The 21,201-nt window shown below is 44.9% G+C and overlaps 1 protein-coding gene across 2 annotated transcripts; it reads left to right on the top strand.

Moving 5' to 3' along the window:
- Window positions 1-1,501: 1,501 nt before the first annotated feature.
- Window positions 1,502-21,161, top strand: PELP1 (proline, glutamate and leucine rich protein 1). 2 transcript variants are annotated; one of them, XM_011359689.1, is made up of 17 exons: window positions 1,502-1,587; window positions 7,709-7,773; window positions 8,154-8,259; window positions 11,288-11,437; window positions 11,673-11,744; window positions 15,761-15,820; window positions 16,130-16,280; window positions 16,474-16,603; window positions 16,764-16,851; window positions 17,280-17,368; window positions 17,449-17,565; window positions 17,705-17,852; window positions 17,993-18,152; window positions 18,800-18,855; window positions 19,019-19,225; window positions 19,360-20,859; window positions 21,019-21,161. In XM_011359689.1, exons 3-17 carry the CDS (start codon window positions 8,206-8,208, stop codon window positions 21,109-21,111), a joined length of 3,075 nt encoding a protein of 1,024 aa, XP_011357991.1. In that variant the 5' UTR covers window positions 1,502-1,587; window positions 7,709-7,773; window positions 8,154-8,205; the 3' UTR covers window positions 21,112-21,161. The 2 variants fall into 2 exon arrangements, with proteins under 2 accessions (XP_011357991.1, XP_011357990.1); XM_011359688.2 differs by lacking the exon at window positions 1,502-1,587 and adding an exon at window positions 1,601-1,883.
- Window positions 21,162-21,201: the final 40 nt, after the last annotated feature.

Here is a 21,201-nt window from a genome sequence, read left to right as displayed (position 1 = left end):
CAAAAGGTCATGACCAGAAGGTGATGAGATCTGTATTGTTATATATCTAAAGTAATTTTGGAACTGAAAGGTAAGTGGTCTGCATGGAATGAAAATGACTGTCTTTAAAGGATATTAATAGAAAGACAACTTTAGAAAAATATTAAGGCTAGAAAGAATGAAAGAGACATACCATATTCTAAGTGAGAAAAAGCATCATTATAAAGATGTAATTTCTCTGAAAATTGTCTATAAATTTAACACCATATCAAAATAACAGTGGGACTTTCGTGTGCACAAAGATAATATAATAATTTGAATCTAATAAAATTCAAATCCAAGAGTTAAATCCAAGGGTCATCTTTTTTCCTCTTGTACTGCCCTCTTTTTAATCCTTCTTCAAGTCTTGGCATTCTGACTCGAAAATACAGTAATTCAGCTACTCTTGTCTTAATCACCATTCTCTAACACCTGGTCTATTATTATAGCCTCTTACAATGGCCTCTTCATTGCTCTCCTTGCTTCTCTCTTGGCTTTCTAGTCCCTTCTCCACGCAGCAACCAGAGTGGTCTTTTCAAATATATCAGTTCTTGTCACTCTGCTTAAAGCCTTTCAGTGCCTTCCAAATATGTGAATGAAATCTCATATTTTCACCTTGTCCTGCTATAATCTACATGACTGATCCATAACCATCTCTCTGACCTCAACACACATTATATGTATCATTCTCCTCTTTATTCTTGAGCTAAACTAGCCTTCTTGCTATTCTCCAGCAAGCCCAATCCCACCTCACAGCCTTTGCACATGCTGCTACTTCTGTCTGGACAAACTTTCCTTTGACTCCATATGACTGATACCATCTTGCCACCTTCAGAGAGAACTTCTTTTTAAGAAGTCCCCAGTCCAATCCACATCACTTTGTCACATTACCCGGCTTAATTTTTTTTATGACTCATAGCAGTATCCAAAATTTACTTATTTTTTTATTGAGTATCTCTTGTCTAAAATACAAATCACATGAGTAGAGTCTTGTCTTCTTCACCATTCTCGTCACTTAGAAGGATGCCTGACACAAAAATGCTCAATAAATATTTGTTAATAGATGAATTAGTCGGATGAAAATGCCTGTTTTTAATTTTGACAGGAACTGGCAAAATGCCTTCTAGAAAAGCTGCATCCATTTACTTCCCTGCCAACAGTGTAGAATACTTCATCCCAATACTAGGTTTATTTATTTTTTTAAATTTGCAAGGCACGTGTGTTGTAACATTTCTGTAGTTGTAAATGTAGTTAAACTATGATTTCGTTAAAGGGCCAGTTCTTTAGATATCAGTGCTACATAGAGCGAAAAGTACCCGGAGACTCCGTTACTTTAACTGATAGCTTTCGGACTTCGGCGCCTTTTGTCCTGACCACGTTTTCTATAAGCGCTATTGGCCCGCCCCTGGCCCGGCCCACTGTTCAGCCCTAAGCACCGCACATCCTCACCCCAGCCCTCTAACCCGCGCATGCTCTTTTCTAGGTAGATGCTGGAGTCTAACTCGTTCGCTCAACGCGCAGGTTCACGGCCCCTTCCTCACGCCCCCACCCCATGAGGCCACAGTCGCGGTATGTTTGCGTCATCACGCCACGCCACCACTAGAGCCCCGGTGAAGATGGCGGCAGCCGTTCTTAGTGGGCCCTCTGCAGGCTCCGCGGCTGGGGTTCCCGGCGGGACCGGGGGTCTTTCGGCGGTGGGCTCGGTCCCGCGTCTCCGCCTGCTGCTGCTGGAGAGCGTGTCCGGGTTGCTGCAGCCGCGAGCGGGGTCCGCCATTGCTCCCGTGCATCCCCCAGTCCGTTCGGCCCCACATTTGCCCGGGCTCATGTGCCTGTTGCGGCTGCATGGGACGGTGGGCGGGGCCCAGGTGAGTCTGTGGCCCGCGTGCCCGCGGCTCTTGATGAAAGGTTGGCGTAGCACCTGTGCTCCAGATTCACGGTGAACTGCAGCAGCAGTAGAGAGGTGGAGGGAAGGCGAGCTGGAGACAGGGTATCCGGGTATTAGTCTGACGAGATGCACGCAGTTTTCCTTTATCGGCCACACAAGTAGAAACTCAGAGGAGAGGATGAGCCTCATTTCTGTATTGCTATGAGATCTGTAGTCACACATGAATAGATTCGATTCCAGGTCCTGTCACTCACTAGATCTTTGGTATTTAGCTTCTTTTTTCTCCGGCAGTATCTCTTTTTATCCTTCAGTATTTGGGCTTTCTTGCCTCTGGGCCTTTGCTTTTACTGTTCTCTACTTGAAATTGCTCCCTGTGCTGCCTGCCTCCAAAAATCTTTTCAATTCTCTGTTTATTTGTCGCTGCCTTTGGGAAACCTGTCTAAACCAGCTATGGTTAGCTAGCTGCTCTTTGCTACACCATATTGAAATTGTCAATTTATTCGTTTATACATACAGCCTCCCTCCACACCCACGTAATTTGGCTTTGATTTGTTTTATTGTGTGTGTGTAACTAAAAAAAAAAAAAACTTAGGAAACTTCAGATTATACATAGCAGAGAAAATAGTATTTTGAACCACCCCACCCTATGTTGTTCCCATCACTCAGTTTTAACAGCATTTTACTAGTCTTGTTTCATTCCTACCGTCCCAACTCTGCCTCCCCGCTCCCACCGTAGCATTTTAAAGCAAAATCCCAGATCTCATTTCTCCTATAACTGCATGTGCTTTGAGGGACAGAGTGTTTTCTTCTGCCTTGTATCTCCAGCGCTTTATAGTGTCCCATTCCCCAGCCAGTAGCCAGTGATCTTTTAAAAAATATCAGTGAGATTATAGCATTCTCTTGCTTAAACCCATACAGTAACTTATCACTGCATGAGGCTCTACATGATGTGGTCTCTGTTTACCTCTTGACCTCATCTCATGTGACATCCTGCCTGTCTTAACTGTACTCCAGCCACCCAAGCTAATCTCTTCTGGACCATGCTGAGGCCACTGCTCATCAGTTCTTTGCTGGGAAAGTCATGGGAAGGTGAGCTCATTTAGGTCTCAACTTACCTGTCACTATTTCAGAGGAGTCTTTCCTGACCATCCCTTAAAATAAAGTGGTATTTCCCATTCTAGTCATTCTTTCATATTATTCTGTTTTGTTTCTTCCCTAGCATTTATCACTACTCAAAAGAAATTAACTCATTATCTGTAATGTTCTCTCTTGTTCAGTTTAAATTCCATTATAATCAGTTCCTTGTTCCTCTCCCTTCATTGAGCTTGCCTGGCAATACCCTGTTTGTATTAAATCGAACTGTATGTTCTTGCCTGTACCTGCACAGCTCAGTATAGCTGGAGAAAAACATGTGTACTTCCTGACCTCACTTTAAATTCATGGCATCTCACTTTAAATTCATGGCTATCATCATCTCAAGTGGACCCTTAGTGTTGCCTAGCAATCCTGTTACATTTCCACTTTCCTAGACAACTTCTGATTACTTCTCTCCATTCTTGCTCTTAGCTAATGACCTCACTTCGTATTTCACCGAGAAAGTATAAACAGTAAGATGAGAATTCTCATAGGCTCCCACCACCTTATCTTCTAGCTTTACTGCATCTATGCCCATATGCTCTGCCTTCCCTCCCACTACTAGGGATAAACTGGTCCATGCTCTTATTTAAGGCCAACTCTTTGCTTGTGCACCAGATCTGTCCCCTCTCTACTTAACACAAGTACATTGCTTCAGCAGTTCTCCCCCACTTCTCCATCATCAGATTTTCCCTCTCTTGGGTCATTTTTATCAGCACACAGCTCAAAGCTGCTTTAAAAAAATCCCCTCCAGCCCCTGCCTCATTTCTCTACTTCTCTTTATGGCAGAACTTGTTGTTTTTGATTCTTGTTTGTACTTGATGTCTTTGATTCTTTGATTCTTCTCCCATTTAAAAAAAAATAACATTACTTTTAAATAATTTAAAATTTACAGAAAATTTGAAAAAATAGTTCAAAGAATTTCTGTATACCCTTCATTCACATTCCCCAAATGTTAACACTTTAAGTGCATGTTTGTTTTATCATTCTCTATATTTTTTCTGGGTCCATGTAGTAGTAACTTGCAGATATAACACCTTTTGCCTCTAAATACTTCAGTATTTCCTTAAAAACAGGACATTCCTTTACATAACCACATTCTATCAAAATCAGAAAATTAACATAGATATAATACATTATTTAATCTATGAATCATTTAAGTTTTGTAAATTGTGCTAAACATGCCTTTTATAGCAAAAGAAAAGTTTCTAGTCCATGAGTCAGTGTAGGATCATTGCATTTATTTGTCCTGTCTCTTTAGTCTTCTTTACTCTGAAGTAGTTCCTCAGTCTTTGTCTTAACGATCTTGACATTTTTCAAGGTTACAGAATAGTTATTTTATAGGATATCCCCCAGTTTGGTTTGTCTGCTGTTTCCTGTTGATTCAATTCAGGTTGTTCATTTTTGGCAGTAATACTACAGAAACGACATGACATTCTTGGTACATCATATCAGGAGGCACCTAATATTTCTTTGTCCCATTCATTACTGGCAGTGTTAACTTTGATCACTGGCTGAAGTTGATATCTGCAAGGTTTCTTCACTGCAAAGTTACAGTTTTTCTTTTTGTAATTAATACATGACCTGTGAGGAGATACATAAAATGCCTTGTGTCTTGTCAACCTTTTACCCACTTGTTTGAGCATCCATTAAAGATTCTTCTCTGAATGAATTATTGCTATAATGTTGTCCTATAGAACTCATTCCATTTAGGCTTTCAACTTAACTATTTCACTGAAACACCCCATTGTTGAGTCATATGGTAATTCTTGAAGATCACCAGTGACCATCAAGATATTTAGTGCAAAGGTCAAATTTGGGTCCTCATATTACTTGACCTATCTGTAGCATTTGATAGAGTTGGTAACTCCTTCCTTCTTGTAGAATTTTCTTTACTTGGCTTCTGGGATATCACTCTCTTGATTTTTTTCTTACCATACTAGTCACTCGTTGCTAGTCATCTTTAGTGGTTCTTCCTCACTTCTCTGACCTCTAAATGTTTGAGTGCCCAAGAACCCAGTCCTTGTACTGCTTTTTTCACTCCTTTGGTGAGCTGACCCAGCTTTGTGATTGACAACTCCCAAATTCATACTCTAACCAAGATTTATCCTATCACCAGACTCATCTACCCAACGTCTCTTGGGCATCTTCATTTTGATGTTAAATAGACATCCCTGATTTTAACATCTGAAACTGAACTCTTGATTCTAACCCCACAAAACTGCTCCTCTTGCAGTATTCCTCTTCTTAGTAAATGACTAGTTGCTCAAGTTATCTCTGCCTTTATCTCCTATCCATATCCAGTTCGTTGTCAAATCCTGTTGGCTCTACCTTCAGAATATATCCAGAATTTGATGCTTTGTATCCCCACAATTCCCACTCTCTCTAAGCCACATCATGTCTCTCTTGGAATATTACAATAGCCTCCTACTTCTGTCTGTTTCTGCCTTCTCAGCAAGGCAACTCAAGTGTCGCTGATGTGTTTTAAAAAATAAATCAGTCAGACAATACCTCTGCCTCATTCCCCTGTTCCCCCATGACTTTTAGTCAGAGTAAAAGTTAGCAGTTGCTTATATGGCTCTACAAGGTCTGTCTCTGCCATCAGAACCTTTATTTTTTTATTAGTCCTCCTTCTCTTGCTTATATTTCTCCAGTGACAGTTCACTTCCTGTCAGTCTTCAGATATGCCTTTGTTCTTTTTCTTTTTTTGTTTCTTTTTTATTTTTATTATTTATTATTTATTCCTGCAGCACCTGGTTTTCCTAGGTGGTTTCCCATCCAAGTACTAACCAGGCCCGACCCTGTTTAGCTTTTGAGATCAGACATCGGGCTCGTTCACGGTGGCATGGCCATAGACCATGGGCAGTGACTTCACTGGGGTACGAACCCAGGACCTTCTGTGTGTAAAGCAGACGTGCTAACCGCTATACACTATGGAACCACGTCCCCTTTGTTCTTTTTCTGTCCTCTGCCTGGAACGTTTTTTTTGTTGTTGTTGTTATCAGTATGCCTTTTTTTTTTAAAGCAGCTTTATTAAGATGTAATTCACATACTATACAATTCATGCATTTAAAGTGTACAGTTCAGTGGTTTTTAGTATTTTAGTGGAGTTATGCAACCATCATCACTATCAGTTTTGGAACATTTTCATCACTCCAAAAGGAAACTTACCTATTGACAGTCATTCCCCATTTCGCCCATCCCCTCTCTGCCCTTCAGACCTAGGCAACCACTGATCTACTTTTTGTCTTTGCAGATTTGCCTACTTTGACCAGTTCACATAAATGAATCATATAATATATGGCTTTTTGGGTCTGGCTTCTTTCACTTAACATAATGTTTTAAGGTTCATCCATGTCTCAGAACATCATTACTTTTTATGTCCAAATAAAATTCCACTGTATGCATGTACTACATTTGTTTATCCATTCATCAGTAGATGGACATTTGGGTTTACACTTTCTGGCTATTATGAATAATGATGCTTGAACATTCATGTACAAGTTCTTGTGAGAATATATGTTTTCATTTCTCTTGGGCATATACCTAGAGTAGAATTGCTGGGTCATATGGGTAACTCTATGTGTAACCTTTTGAGGACTGCTAGACTATTTTCCAAAGTGGCTACATCATTTTACATTCTTATCAACAGTGTATGAGGGTGTCTGTTTCTTGCTCTCACTTTCTTTTAGGTCTTTTGCTCAAATTGCCTTTTTAGAGAGGGCTTTTATGCCTACTGTACATAAAATACTGTCTCCCCTATTTCAGCCATTCTTTCCCTTCTTTAGTCTGCTTTATTCTTCCCCATGGCACTTAGCACCATCCAACATACTGTTTATTATTTGGTCATATGTCTATTTTCTGTCTTCTCTAACATGGAATAGAAGCTCCCTGTATCTAAAACAATATCTCACATGAAGTAAATGTTAAATAAATATTGACTAAATGAATGAACATTTCCCTTCATGAGAGCAGGGACCTCATTTTAAATTTTACTTACGTATTAGCTCTGCATACCTTCACTTAACTCAATGCATAATATGTGTTTCTTGAAAGAATGAGAGATGAGTACTGTTAGGGTGACATAGGGGCCCTAAGAGGAGTCTGACCATTTAGGGGATGGAGAGGTTACTTGTGGGAGCAGTTCTCAGAATATGAGAGGAGAGGGTTGGAAAGAGGCCATGATTGTCTAGGGCCATGTTGACATTCTTAACAGCTCTAAGAAAGCCAGGGACGGAGGGGAATTTGTGTGAGAGTGAAGGAAGAAGGGTAACAGATGAGTTCATTGTCCATTCAGTAAGGATTTATGGATATCTCTTCTTTGCTAGTCCTGCTCAGGGATACACGGGTGAAACAGGCCCATCTTTGAGGTCTGGTAGCTGGGATGAGTTGGGCTGTCCTCTGCATAGCAGTAATTTGTTGGTGGAAAGTGAGAGAAGGGGTCAGGCAAGATGTAACTTGAAGAAAGGCTGTGGGACAGGCTGCTGTGTATGCCACCTACTGAAAATAGAGCAAAGGCTGAAGGCCTCTATAGAGGAATGGTCTTTTGGCCTCAAAGGAGGTGTGACTTTAGAAGAAGCTTCATAGATGCCAGGACAGGCAAAGGCTTGGAGAAATTCTGCATCTTTAGCCTCCTGTTCCTGACTTACTTCCCTGTTTTCTTTCCTCCAGAATCTTTCAGCTGTTGGGGCGTTGGTGGGTCTCAGTAATGCACGTCTTGGTTCGATCAAAACTCGGTAAGTCTTTAATCCTATTTTTTCTCCAGGGAGATGTTCTCTTAGGAAGTGAGCTATATATCTGTCCATCCATTTTCACAGCCCCATGGATTCCAGAGATTCTCCATTCCTAAGAGGTTGGAGTGTCATTCTTTTCATGAGCTCACTTGAGTTGAACCCCACCTATTCCAGTCTCAAGTTTCCTATGCCCCGCCTAGAATTACCCCTTTCCTTCTTTTATTGCTACCTTCATCTCAGTCCAAGTCTTGTAAGTATTTCAGAAGTTAGAAACCATAGTGACCTGGAGGTGAAGTCTTGCTATAGTCCAGTGAGAGTAAAAGAGCGGTAAATAGCTTTTTCTGAAGTCTCCCACCCACTTGTTATCATTCACTTCTTATAAGGTTTGAGGGCCTCTGTCTGCTGTCCCTGCTGGTAGGGGAGAGCTCCACGGAGATGTTCCAGCAGCACTGTGTCTCTTGGCTTCGGAGCATTCAGCAGGTCTTGCAGGTAAGGATTCAGCTGCTGCCCCGACCCAACCCCCCAACCATCCCTTATTCTCCATTCTGCATGTGGTATATTCTTTGCTGCTTGGACATTAGTTCAGAGGACAACGTAATTAGAAGCAGTTTCCTGATAGAGAGGATAGCTTCAAATACAAATCCTTTTTAACTTTTTGATGTTTTATCTACTGGGTTATTTTAACTCACGTTACCTTTCACAAATTGTAACTTCTGACTGTTTTATTTTTCATTAGCTTTTCTAATTAGTGACATCTCTAAAATTCCTTTTTCTAAGTGTTTGATTTTTTTTTGCCTATACCTTTCTTTTAACATTTTATTTTTTTTTCTACTTTTACATTCTTTGATAACATCTTCATTTAGTTCTTGAAGCATATTCTGAGGACATGTGGCAGGCTGTGTGCTAAGCTCTGGGGAGGCAGTGGTAAAATGGACTTGGACCTTGCTTTCAGGGTGCTTAGAGTCTAGCGCAGGGTTTGGGAAACTTTCTGTGAAATAAATGTTTATAGATAGTAAATGTTTATGGTTTTGTGAACCATATATGGTTTCTGTTGCCTATTGTTTCTTCCTTTGTTAGTTTTCTAACCCTTCAAAAATGTGTTCTTACATGGTCTACAAGCTACATTTTTAGCGTATAGGCCATGAAAAACAGGCACCCACAAACCATAGTTTGCTGCTCTTTGTTCTAGTGGAAGAGACTTTAATTGAATAATTATACAGATGAGTGTGCAATGATAAACTGAGGTAGGTGCTATGGAGGTAAAGACTATAGTCCTTTGAGAACATGTAACAAGAGAATCTGACCCAGACTGGGGCGGTGTGGGTTGTTGTGATTGGGGTCAGTGGTTCAGAGAGGGCTTTTCTGAACTGATGAGGATTAAATTGGGCTAAGAATGTGTTCTAAGTATGTGAAAGCTCAGAGAGAAGAGGAGTTTGGTCCATTTGAAGAACTGTAAGCAAACTGATGTGGCTAGGGCTGATGACATATGACTTGGGAGGTGGATAGATGGGAATCATTTGTGGCGTTGTAGGCATGCTAAGGAGTTTGGTTTTTATTCTTGGAATAGTGGGAGATCATGGAAGGTTTTAAGTAGGGCTGAGGAAGAGGTGGGGCATGATCAAATTTTCATTTGAAAATATCACTTTGGCTGCTCTATGGAGAAAGGATTAGAAAGGAGCCAGAATGGAAGCAGAAACACCGCATAGAAGGCTACTAAAGTAACCTAGGAGAACATCCAGAGTAGCTTGGACTAGGGTAGTAGTAGTAGAAATGAGTTCGAGAATGATTTAGAGGCAAAGTGGACAGGTCTTGATAATGGAGTATGGTCAGGGAGAAGATGTATCTAGGTAGACTTCTGGAGTTCAGAACATCGAAGACGGTCAAGGTTCAGGGTGAGGTGTGAAAATCCCATAAGTTTGGCCTTGGGAATTCAGTAGAAGTCTTCTTAGTAAGCATACGCCTGGTCTGGTGTGAGTGGACATGGCCAGGTGTCTTGAGTGTAACCTCGAGGGTTCATGGGGGCACTTCAGTCATTATGTTTTACAAAGGGGAAGAATATCCAGCATTTACATGGCAGTTGGAGATGAGGATGAGGATGAGATGATCAAGACGAGTACTTATGTGGAGCGCATTTTAAGGCACTCCACATTTAATGATCAGGTAGAAGATGATGCGCTTACAAAGGAAAATGAAACAGAGCAGCAGAAAGGAGACAACCAGGATTGTAGGTTGGATGGAATCCATGGGAAGAGGGAGGACTCCTTTTTGTTTATGCTCCCCTAAGGTGGAACAAGACAAGGACTGAAAATTGTTTATCAGATTTAGTAACTCAAGGGTTAAGACCGTAATCAAAGTGGAGGAGTCTACACAGAAGCCAGATAGCCTGGAATGAGAAGTGAGTAGGAGAAGGAATGGAAATAGGGAAGAAAGGCAATCCTTTCAAAATGTTTGGCTCTACTAGTAAGGGAGAGAAATAACAGGATGAGTAGAGGATGGGCTTAAAAGAAGATTTTTAAGATGAGAAAGATGAGCATGTATAAATGTCAGTGGGAAGAGTCCATTTAAGAGAGATTGGCTAGAAATACAGGAGAAAGGGAGCTAGTTAATAGTGTTGGGTTATGAGAGGGAAGGGGATAGTCTCTAATGCACAGTGGAGGGATTGTCTTGGATAGAATGGGACCTACCTCCTTGAGTGTGACAAGAGGAAGGAAAGAGAAGGTAGGTGAAGATGAAGATTGAATTTTCAGGTTTGGTAGTGGGAAGCTGAGGGAGTGCTCATCCTTGGGCTTCAGTTTTCTCTGTGAAGTTGCAGATCTGGTTATACAGAGGTGATCGTGTTGGGAGAAGGTTTGAGTAGCAGAGAGAATTAACCTGAGATAAATGCAGTAAGATTATTGGAGAGTGTTGAAGGCCCATTTGTAGTTGGTATGCTTACGTATTCTTACTTTCTTAATACGCATTATTTGTCTCTCTGACACATGGCCTCCTCTGATCTAGCAGGAGATATGTGCTGAATGCTTTTTCCATAGATACGTGTTAATTTTCTAGGCAAGTCCTAAACCCAAACCATTTTTTCTTTGTGAGTTCCAGGGTAGGTTTGAGCTAGCTTGAAGAGATGGGGTAATTTTGTTGTGGCTGAGACTTTTTTTTCCATTCTGAGTGAGCTCTTCTCCATTCCATTCTTGGGAAATATGTTTATGGGAAACTCAAGCTCTTGAGATCTTCCAGTTAGATCTTTAAGGTGTGGCTTTGTTATTTTTTCTACCCCCCCAAACAAATTCCTAGGACCCCAAATACCCCTAATACTAAAATGTAAACACATGTCCTTTCTGTAGACAAATATGTTACTTTTGGATACTCCATATCTCTAACGCACTCTATTCCTAGTGGATCTGATGGTAATATTGAGATTAACTGTGGTGTTTCTCAAAAGCCCATGTTGTCATACCTTTTGTTCCTCCTCCTCTTGGTGACCATGAAGGTGAGGTTAGAAGCATGGGGTGTTGTTGCTCTTTAGTCTCAGGACCCACCCCCCACAATGGAGTTGGCCGTGGCTGTTCTGAGGGACCTGCTCCGATATGCAGCCCAACTTCCTACCCTCTTCCGGGACATCTCCATGAACCACCTGCCTGGCCTTCTTACCTCCCTGCTGGGCCTCAGACCAGAGGTGAGACCCCTCCCCAGTCCCCCTGTCTTTGACTCCTCTCAGTGCCCGCCTCGCTCAGACTACTTGGGTTAGAAAATGTGATGGGCAGTGATTGGGGAATAGGTTCAAAGAAGTGAGAAGAGGGCAAGGCCAAAGAAAAAAATGTATAGAGAAGGGACCTTGAGGGGTAGTAGGGTGGAGATGGTGTCTATGGGGATATTGGGCTCTCACCTTTCTTTCTGTTTTTTTTCCACAGTGTGAGCTCTCAGCACTGGAGGGGATGAAGGCATGTATGACCTATTTTCCTCGGGCTTGTGGGTCTCTCAAAGTAAGTATTCGTGGAAATTCCTCTTGCTACCGACTAAAGCGTTTTAGCTGTCTTAATTCAGATTCCATTGCCGAGGTTTCCAAGCACCTGCTGTCTGTTCTGTTACCAGTCTCCACAGCTATACTTATCCCACCTTGTAGCACTTTACATGCATTATCTCATTTTAATCCTCACAGATGAAGAAATTGCAATTAAGTAACTCACCTAAGATCAATAGAGATGGGAACTTATATCTGATGCCAAAGCCTGAGCTCTTAACCATGGACTTTTTCCTCTTTTTTCCCTGCCTTCTCTGTACCTCTAGAGTGCCCTGCCTGTTTTTCTACCACTCTATCATACTTTAATCCTAAAGCTCTTGTGATTCCTGCAGGAAGCCTTCCTGATTTATTCTTTGTAACAACTTCACCAACATGTCTCTTTCCTGACGAAACTCCCTCTGTCACTTCCTCACCCTTTTCCCCAAGCTGACATGACGGCTACAAGGGGTCTGTCCAGCAGAGCCTTATTAGGTCAGACAGGTAGGGTGTCTGTGGGTCAGGTGAGGGAGGTCAGTGAAAGGATTAGTTTTATTTTCAAGGAGATATAATAACAGATATGAATAAATTCTGCCAAAGCAGTAACAATTAAAGGGCCTTTATAATTGGCACGTCTATTGTTTGCAGCATAATTGGGTGCCAGCTAGTACCTAAGAACAAATGGTGTGTTCTCCTGTAGATTAAATAAAATATTCTCTTGTTTTGTTATACTCATCATTGCTTGACAAACCATTGGGCATCCCCTTACTCAGATGGAAGCACAAATCTATATAGAAAACTGGAATTAGCAGCAAATTAATAATTATTTGTATAACTGATGTGATTAACTATATCATCCATCAGTGTTATCAGTTAAAGAGTTTATCATTCAAATTATCTCGAAAGTAAGATTTCATGGTTCTATGACCAACTCAAGAAAGTAAAAGAAAGGAAAAGGGAACTTAGTAAGTAGGTACCCACAACGTGCCAGGTACTCTTCTGAGTGTCTGAGATGTGTCCTTTCATTTTATCGTTACAGTAATTATGTGGAGTTGGTATCACCGAACTAAACAGAAGAAACAGGCCCAGAGGGGTTTAACTAATTTACCCAAGGTTGTGTATCTGGTAGCTATAAAACCAGGGTGTCACTCAGATCTGTTTGCCCTTAAAGCTCATGTTTTTTCCACTTAACCAAACTCCCTGGAAGCTTTTAAGAACATAGGCAGGACTGGCAGATAGCTTTTAACACAAACACCAGCTCTGATTAATTATTAGTGGCTTGAGAATGATTGTGAGCCAGATGCAGAGCTCCGTGGGCACATACGCTGTGATCTGGGGATGCTGTCTGCAGTGGCTTTAGTAACTGGTTACTTGCACTATCTGAAAAGTCCCTGAGCAGATGATGTTTCTCATTGAACATGGGGTCATGTCATTGTTGATTCTTTGTTTTTATATGAATGCCACTAATGAACTGTAGGTCATAGAATCTTTGGGTAGGCAGGGCAAGACTTTTGTCAAGAAGGTATTTGGAGTAACATGGATTTTACTAAAATTTGGAAAAGGTTTTTTTTTTTTAACTAAAGTTTTACTAAGTTTAGTAAAATCTGCCTTCTGAAATGTTCACTGTGAGTAGTGGTCAGGAGAATTAATCTATAATTCACAACGTTTGGTTGGACATGTAGTTTTTGAAGTTATGGCCTGCATTTTGAGCATCCTTTTCAGACTAAACAACAAAACTTTCATATGATGTTAACAGGGTATGTATGTCTTTATTTCTCTAAGAATGTAGTGTCATCTGGAGAACGTCCAGCCGTCGAGGATTTTGGCTTTATCTTTTGCCAACACGTCAGATAAGAATCTGTTTTGTGCAAAGGCCCCAGCGGCAATTTGTACTTGGAAAATCTGGCAGACCAGTGCTTAAGAAACTGCAAATTGCCATTTTGGAGTGTTATCTGTTCTCTGTCCCATCCCCCAGAAGCTACCAGGGCAGTTGTAATCTCCAAACTCAGGATTACTCGCAAACAATGTATCTTAAGCATTCTGAGTCCATGAAGTCATTCTTTAGAGGCTTTACTTCTTCTTGCCAAATTGATTAGTAGCATGCATGCACACACATGATTGCCCTTCAGATAAAATGCCAAATAAGCCATTGCTTTAGTTTGCTTTGTGGATCACCTGGGTAGACCTATAGTCAGAGCCATGTCCCTATACTCTACTTTATTGCAGTCACACAGCCAAACTTCTGTTGGCCTTACCCCAGCTTTTGGAGCCAGAGTCTCAATAAAAATGTGAGCGGTTAGTTGGCCAAAAGTGCTGAGTGCCACTATAGTTGGGGCATTGGCAACTCTCTAAGAAATCTCATTCTTGGAAAAACTCGTGAATGAGGAGACCTGTGGGTGGTTACTGTTTTGGGGTTGAAGTGCTCTGAGTTCTACTACATCAGGCATGAAAGTGATGTCCAAGTCTCAAGGGAAATGGTTCCTGGTCTCCTATCTTGCCATTAGCTGTAACAGTACTTGTCTCATGGTCAGTAAGAATCCTGAAGTGTAATGTGGGCAACTAAATGATTATGCCACAGGGTACGTGGGAGGGAGTCCTTAGAAGATTGGTTTCTGAACCACACACTGACAGGCTTCTGTTCCTGCTTTGTTCCTGTAAGACCCCTGCCATAGGCCTGGTGCCACTGCCGATTTGTCTTCTGGAAGTTTACTTTGTGCATGTGATGCCCCTGCCCCCTGGATAAAGTCCATCTTCGTTAGGCTGGGATTTAAGGCCTCAAGCTGCTTCTCCATGGTGTCTTCTGGGTCTGTAGCTTCCCTCAGTGTTCCTCTTTCTCTGTTCTCATGGGGATTCTCCCTTTTCTTCTAAGTCCAGCTTAGTTCTACCCTCCCAAATCTTGCCTGCTAGCATCAGTCCCTTTTAACCCTCCCTCTTTCCCCGACTTGGTACAGTGCCATTGTGGTTCCAGATTGTTGTTTTCTACACGCTTGTCTTCTGGACTAACTCACATTCCACAGAAGGTGGAAATCCCATCTCATTCCTTTTTATAGGTCCGCTTCAGTGTTCTTATCCTTTTTTATGCCGTGGACACCTTCTCAGAGTGTTTTTAAATTTAAGAAATACGTGGAATTATAAGGGAAACCGATTCAGTTGAAGTATATATTTTAAAAACTTGTGATAGAGTAGTATGTCCTCCTTCATTAATGTATCAAATAACAAGGTCTAGCAGCAGGTCTTACAACTACTGAATTTCAGATTAGTGATACATGTGGATATTTCAGATACCTATTATAATGTGAAATGAAAATGAATGACTTCTACTGCTAACAGTCAGAGGTTCTGCTAATACTACTGTGGCTTTTTGTTAACATTTCTAATTGGAAGAATTACTATGTTTCACTTATAGGTTAGTGAAAATAACATAATTTCCCCCCCATCTATTTCATAGGCCCCTTTGATTCTACCCCCAAATAAATTGTGGCCCAGGTTAAATACTCCTGTGCTAGTGCCTTCACGTGGTTGGCAGAGTAAATGTTTGCTGATATTCCTGAGATGTGCTGCCTTAATTCTGCCCTGTGGTCTTCCCTTCTGCCTTGACCTTGGCCTGCCCTCACACCTCTGGTTAGTGTTTCAACTCCCAACTTGGACCCGTCTTGTCTAAACTGGTGGAGAGTTGGGCGTGGGATTGCTGCTTTTCAGTACTCTTTGTCCTTCTGGTTTGAGGGAGATGACTATCATTTTTCAGAAATTGGCAGCAGAGAGCCCATTGTCTGTGGGGCATGGGCCAGACCCTTTCCCCACCAAATAGGCTGAGGATGAGAGCTGACATTCAGGGTATCTTCCTACCAAGAAAGCATGTCTGTTCCCAGGTGTGATGTCCTCTAGAGTGCAAGGAAGAAAAAGGCCATGGCTTAGATTCTGCTGCTGGGAATGGACAGGGTGCATGTCTCTGGCCCTTGGAGCTGACCCACTAGCTTTTTCCTCTGTTTTCCCCTAACTCAGGGCAAGTTGGCGTCTTTTTTCCTATCTCGAGTGGATGCCTTGAGCCCTCAGCTCCAGCAGGTAAAGGGAAAGGAGGGGGATGGAGAGCCTGGGGATCTGAGTTGGAGCTTCTCTTATCTCTCATTCATAGCATTTCTCTAATTACTGCTTTTTGACTATGTTGCCACTTCCTTCTCTGTTAACATACAAAAGGTACACAAGGCATGACTTCTGCCACTGTGTTTCCATCTGTGTCTTTCTGCCTCATTGTCTCTTTTTGTTTTCCCTAAGAGCTCTCTGCGATCTTCATCTTTCTTGGCCTTGGTGGGGCTGGGGGATTCTGGCTGGGCTGATTCTCATCTGACCAGGTTTCTGACCTTTCTTCTGCAGTTGGCCTGTGAGTGTTATTCGCAGGTGCCCTCTCTAGGGGCTGGCTTTTCCCAGGGCCTGAAGCACACTGAGAGCTGGGAGCAGGAGCTACACAGCCTGCTGGCCTCACTGCACAGCCTGCTGGGGGCCCTGTATGAGGGAGCTGAACCAGGTAGGGACAATGGCTGGTAGTGGCAGAGTGGTTGGGGAATGTGGCAGGAGAGAACCAGGAGGGTGGCTCAGCGAGGAAGGGTAGTTAATTTCTAGGCAGAATGGATTAGAATATAGGTGGATCATCCACCACAAATGAAAAAGGAGGGAATAGAAGAAAGCCCTAGAATGTGAAGGTGGTTGTTTCTGTCTAGCTCCCATGCAGTATGAAGGCCCTGGAGTGGAGATGCTGCTTTCCCCCTCAGAAGATGGTGATGCCCATATCCTCCTCCGGCTTTGGCAGAGGTTTTCTGGACTGGCCCGCTGCCTGGGGCTCATGCTTAGGTGTGTGAGTGAGTGTTGGAGGGAGCATGGGTCTGGAGCAGGAGGCAGGAGGGGTTGAGATGGGGGTGTTACCTTTATTACGAGGTAGGAGATTGAGAGTGGGTGTGGAGTCACACTGGGGAACCTATGCTGAGGGTCTCCCTGCTCTGATTCTCTTTAGCTCTGAGTTTGGGGCTCCTGTGTCCGTCCCCGTGCAGGAAATCCTGGATGTCATCTGCCGGACCCTGAGCATCAGTGCCAAGAATATTGTAAGTATGTCCTCTGTTCATAGTCCTTCTTCAGGACCCAGGGCAGCCAGGAAAGTAGTGTGGAATCTGAAGCTCCCAAAATGATGTCATCCCTGAAGTTGTCCTAGACAGCTCCTTACTTTTATCCCTGGGGCTTCTCCCAATACACATGCGGGTCAAGAGTGGATTCACTCACATAGTGCTTCCCTAGGGAAGGGCGAACTAGGGGGCCAGCAGGGCTGTTGTTGAGAGGTTCAGCCATTCTTCCCCTCATCCTCCTCCCAGGGTCTGTTTTACAGGGTGTGGATTTGGTTTTGTTGGGAGAGCTGGGGTTGAAGTTTCTTATCTGTGTGTGTACATATATTTAGTCACATCTACTTTGTCTCCATTTTATTCTGTGTATTGCACTTTATTCCCCCACTTCTTACTTTCGCCAACTTCTTATGCAGAGCTTACTTGGAGATGGTCCCCTGCGGTTGCTGCTGCTGCCTTCTATCCACCTGGAAGCCTTGGACCTGCTCTCTGCACTCATCCTCGCGTGAGTGGGACTGGGCAGAGTGTGGTGAAGGGACCGAGACATGGTGAGAATGGGGGTCATTGTCATATCTTCACCCCCAGGTGTAGAGGCCGGCTCTTGCGCTTTGGTGCCCTGATCAGCCGCCTGCTTCCTCAGGTCCTCAATGCCTGGAGCATTGGTAGAGATTCCCTCTCTCCAGGCCAGGAAAAGCCTTACAGGTGACCATTAGGATGGGAATAAAGAGGAGAGAAGATGGGTGGGCTGGGGGTCTCCAGGGGCTGGGAGTACCGAGGGAGGAGAGGCAAGATTTGATGTGTTGACTCCCCTTCCACAAGCTGTCCTTTGCTCTCTGCACAGCGCCATGAGGACTAAGGTATATGCTATATTAGAGCTGTGGGTACAGGTGTGTGGTGCCTCAGCAGGAGTGCTTCAGGGAGGAGCCTCAGGAGAGGCCCTGCTCACCCACCTACTCAGTGACATCTCCCCGTCAGCTGATACCCTTAAGGTGAGGCTTCTGTTTACCCTCTCCTCTGCCAAGACTCTCCTCTTATGCCCCTTGTCCAAATGAGCCTCTTCACCAAACACCATCTCCTGACTCTGTGCTGCCTTCTTGTGAATGTGATTTATGTTTCCCTCTACCACCAGCTGCGCAGTCCCAGGGGGAGCCCTGATGGGGGTTTACAGATGGGGAAGCCCAGTGCCCCCAAGAAGCTAAAGCTGGATGTGGGGGAGGCTATGGCCCCACCCAGCCACCGGAAGGGGGATAGCAATGCCAACAGCGATGTGTGTGCAGCTGCACTGAGAGGTGGGTGAGGCCTGCACCCCACACCCTTGGGGTGCTGGGATGGCTTGGAGTGATATTCCAAAACCAGTCATTGAAGTGGAGGGTGTAGATAAAATGCAGAACCAGCTAAAATCCTGCAGAGAGGCCAAATGAAGGAGCAGAAGCAGCCTTGCAACTACCAAGGCCAGGGGCAGAATCTTGGATCCTGCTGTTAGATAGATGGTTCTGGCTGTTTTCACTTCTGCCCTCTCCCACCCCTGCCTCAGGGTCTCATGTCTTGTTTGTATATCTTCTCTGTGTGCAAGGTATCCGTGCCTTGTGGAATTTACATTCTAAGACAGGCGGCTCAGTGGGGTTTCCTGCTTCCAACAAATTGCTAATCTAGAAGCAGAAATAGAGTTGATTACTGTGCAGTTAATGAGTAACTTTCCTTTGGGTCCCCTTTATTTTACTGCTTACCACTCCACCTGATGTTAAGAGGAGAGCCAACGCTCCCCAAATATATCAATGCACATTTGGAGAATACAGACTTAGAGCAGTAAAGTGACTTGCCTGAGTTAGGTGGGGCCAGAGCTGGGCGCTCGCTCACTTTGGGCTGTGTGCTACAGAAACCCTTCCTCTCGGTCCTGTTAGTAGCCTGCCTCTTACACACCATTCTCCTTCCTCAGGCCTCAGCCAGACCATCCTCATGTGCGGGCCTCTCATCAAGGAGGAGACTCACAGGGTTAGTGGAGCCTCGTCCCCATGGAGAATGGGGAGGGGCCACTGCCTATCCATATTGAGGGCCGTGCCCCCCTAGGGGGTCCATTTCAACCTGGGAGGAATCCCTTGGAGAAGGGTTGGGTAGACTCAGTGGTGTCTCTACATGTACCCTGTGTCCTTTTCAGAGACTTCATGATCTGGTCCTACCCCTGGTCATGGGTGTCCAACAGGGTGAGGTCCTAGGCAGCTCCCCATATACCAGCTCCTGCTGCCGCCGTGAACTCTATCACTTGCTGCTAGCTCTGCTGCTGGCACCTTCTCCTCGCTGCCCACCTCCTCTCGCCTGTGCCCTGCAAGCCTTCTCCCTTGGCCAGAGAGAAGACAGCCTTGAGGTAACTGCTGCCTAGGGCTGAGTGTACCTGTTTGGTTTCTGGTTCTCTTGTTTCTGATGCTGGTGGGCTCTCCTTTCTGGTGCCATGTAACCCTGTATTCCTAATGCTAACACTTCTTTTTCTTCCTTTCTCAGGTCTCTTCTTTTTGCTCTGAGGCCCTGGTGACCTGTGCAGCTTTGACCCATCCCCGAGTTCCTCCTCTGCAGTCCATGGGCCCCACCTGCCCTACCCCTGCTCCAGTTCCCCCTCCTGAGGCTCCATCTCCATTTAGGGCCCCACCCTTCCATCCCCCTGGCCCCATGCCCTCAGCAGGCCCCATGCCCTCAGCAGGCCCCGTGCCCTCAGTGGGCTCTGTGCCCTCAGTGGGCTCTGTGCCCTCAGTGGGCTCCATGCCCTCAGCAGGCCCCATGCCCTCAGCAGGCCCCATGCCTCCAACACGCCCTGGACCTCCAGCCACAGCCAACCACTTAGGCCTCTCTGTCCCAGGCCTGGTGTCTCTACCCCCCCGGCTCCTTCCTGGTCCTGAGAACCACCGGGCAGGCTCAAATGAGGACCCCATCCTTGCCCCTAGTGGCACTCCTCCACCTACTATACCCCCAGATGAAACTTTTGGGGGGAGAGTTCCCAGGCCAGCATTTGTCCACTATGATAAGGAGGAGGCATCCGATGTGGAGATCTCCTTGGAAAGCGACTCTGATGACAGTGTGGTGATTGTGCCTGAGGGGCTGCTGCCCCTGCCTCCTCCACCCCCCTCAGGCACCACCCCACCCCCTGTCACCCCTGCTGGGCCACCAACAGCCTCCCCTCCTCTACCAACCCAAGAGGAGCCTGAAGAGCTTCCTGTAGCCCCGGGGCCTCTCCCTCCACCCCCACCACCTCCTGTTCCAGCCCCTGTGACACTCGCACCACCTCAGTTGGTCCCTGAAGGGACTCCTGGTGGGGGAGGACCCCCAGCCCTGGAAGAAGATCTGACAGTTATTAATATCAACAGCAGTGATGAGGAGGAGGAGGAGGAAGAAGAGGAGGATGAAGAGGAAGAAGAGGAGGAAGATTTTGAGGAAGAAGAAGAGGATGAAGAAGAATATTTTGAAGAAGAAGAAGAAGAGGAAGAAGAGTTTGAGGAGGAATATGAGGAAGAGGAAGGTGAGCTAGAGGAAGATGAGGAGGAGGACGAGGAAGAGGAAGAAGAGCTGGAGGAGGTAGAAGAGTTGGAGTTTGGCTCAGCAGGAGGGGAGATAGAGGAAGGGGGACCTCCACCCCCTAACCTGCCTCCAGCTCTACCCCCTGTCGAGTCCCCCAAGTTGCACCCAGAGCCGGAACCAGAGCCTGAGCCTGAACCAGAACCCGGGCTGCTGCTAGAAGTAGAGGAGCCGGGGGCTGAGGAGGAGCATGGAGCCGAGACTGCACCCACACTGGCCCCTGAGGTGCTTCCCTCCCAAGAGGAGCTGGAGAGGGAAGCAGAGAGCCCCCCAGCAGGGCCTCCTCAGGAGCTTATTGAAGAGGAGCCCTGTGCTCCCCCAGCCCTGCTGGAAGAGGGGACTGAGGTGGGGAGTGACAAGGTACCACCCCCACCAGAGACATCTGCAGCAGAAGAAATGCAGACGGAGACAGAGGCGACAGCTCTCCAGGAAAAGGTGAGTGGGCCAGGCAGGGTTGGCAGCTCTCACAGGGAGGGCCAGGCAGGGAGAAGGGGTTGCAGTTGCTTGTGTTGGGGAAGAGGTTTGTCCTCAGCCTTACCCACTCTTCTGTGTATGTGTGTGTGACTGTTTTGAATCTTACTTTGTCCCTAAAAGGAGCAGGATGACACAGCTGCCATGCTGGCTGACTTCATCGATTGTCCCCCTGATGACGAGAAGCTACCACCTGCCACAGAGCCTGATTCCTAGCCCTCTCCTACACTCCTCGTTTCCAATAAAGTTATGTCCTTGGATATTGACCGCTGCTTCTGCCTTTTGCCGCAACCATGTCCCCACCTA

This window comes from Pteropus vampyrus, unplaced genomic scaffold (genome assembly GCF_000151845.1).
Source record: "Pteropus vampyrus isolate Shadow unplaced genomic scaffold, Pvam_2.0 Scaffold50, whole genome shotgun sequence".
NCBI classification, from domain to species: Eukaryota; Metazoa; Chordata; class Mammalia; order Chiroptera; family Pteropodidae; genus Pteropus; species Pteropus vampyrus.
Note: the sequence above shows the minus strand (reverse complement) of the source record. Positions and strands in the feature narration are given on the sequence as shown.

Excerpts from the sequence above, each read along its gene's own strand:
- PELP1 (XM_011359688.2), top strand. The coding sequence starts at position 1,635 with ATGGCGGCAGCCGTTCTTAGTGGGCCCTCTGCAGGCTCCGCGGCTGGG. Across the intron at positions 7,774-8,153 it reads CTTGGTTCGATCAAAACTCG|GTTTGAGGGCCTCTGTCTGC; the intron begins GTAAGTCTTTAA and ends ACTTCTTATAAG. Across the intron at positions 16,852-17,279 it reads GCATCAGTGCCAAGAATATT|AGCTTACTTGGAGATGGTCC; the intron begins GTAAGTATGTCC and ends CTTCTTATGCAG.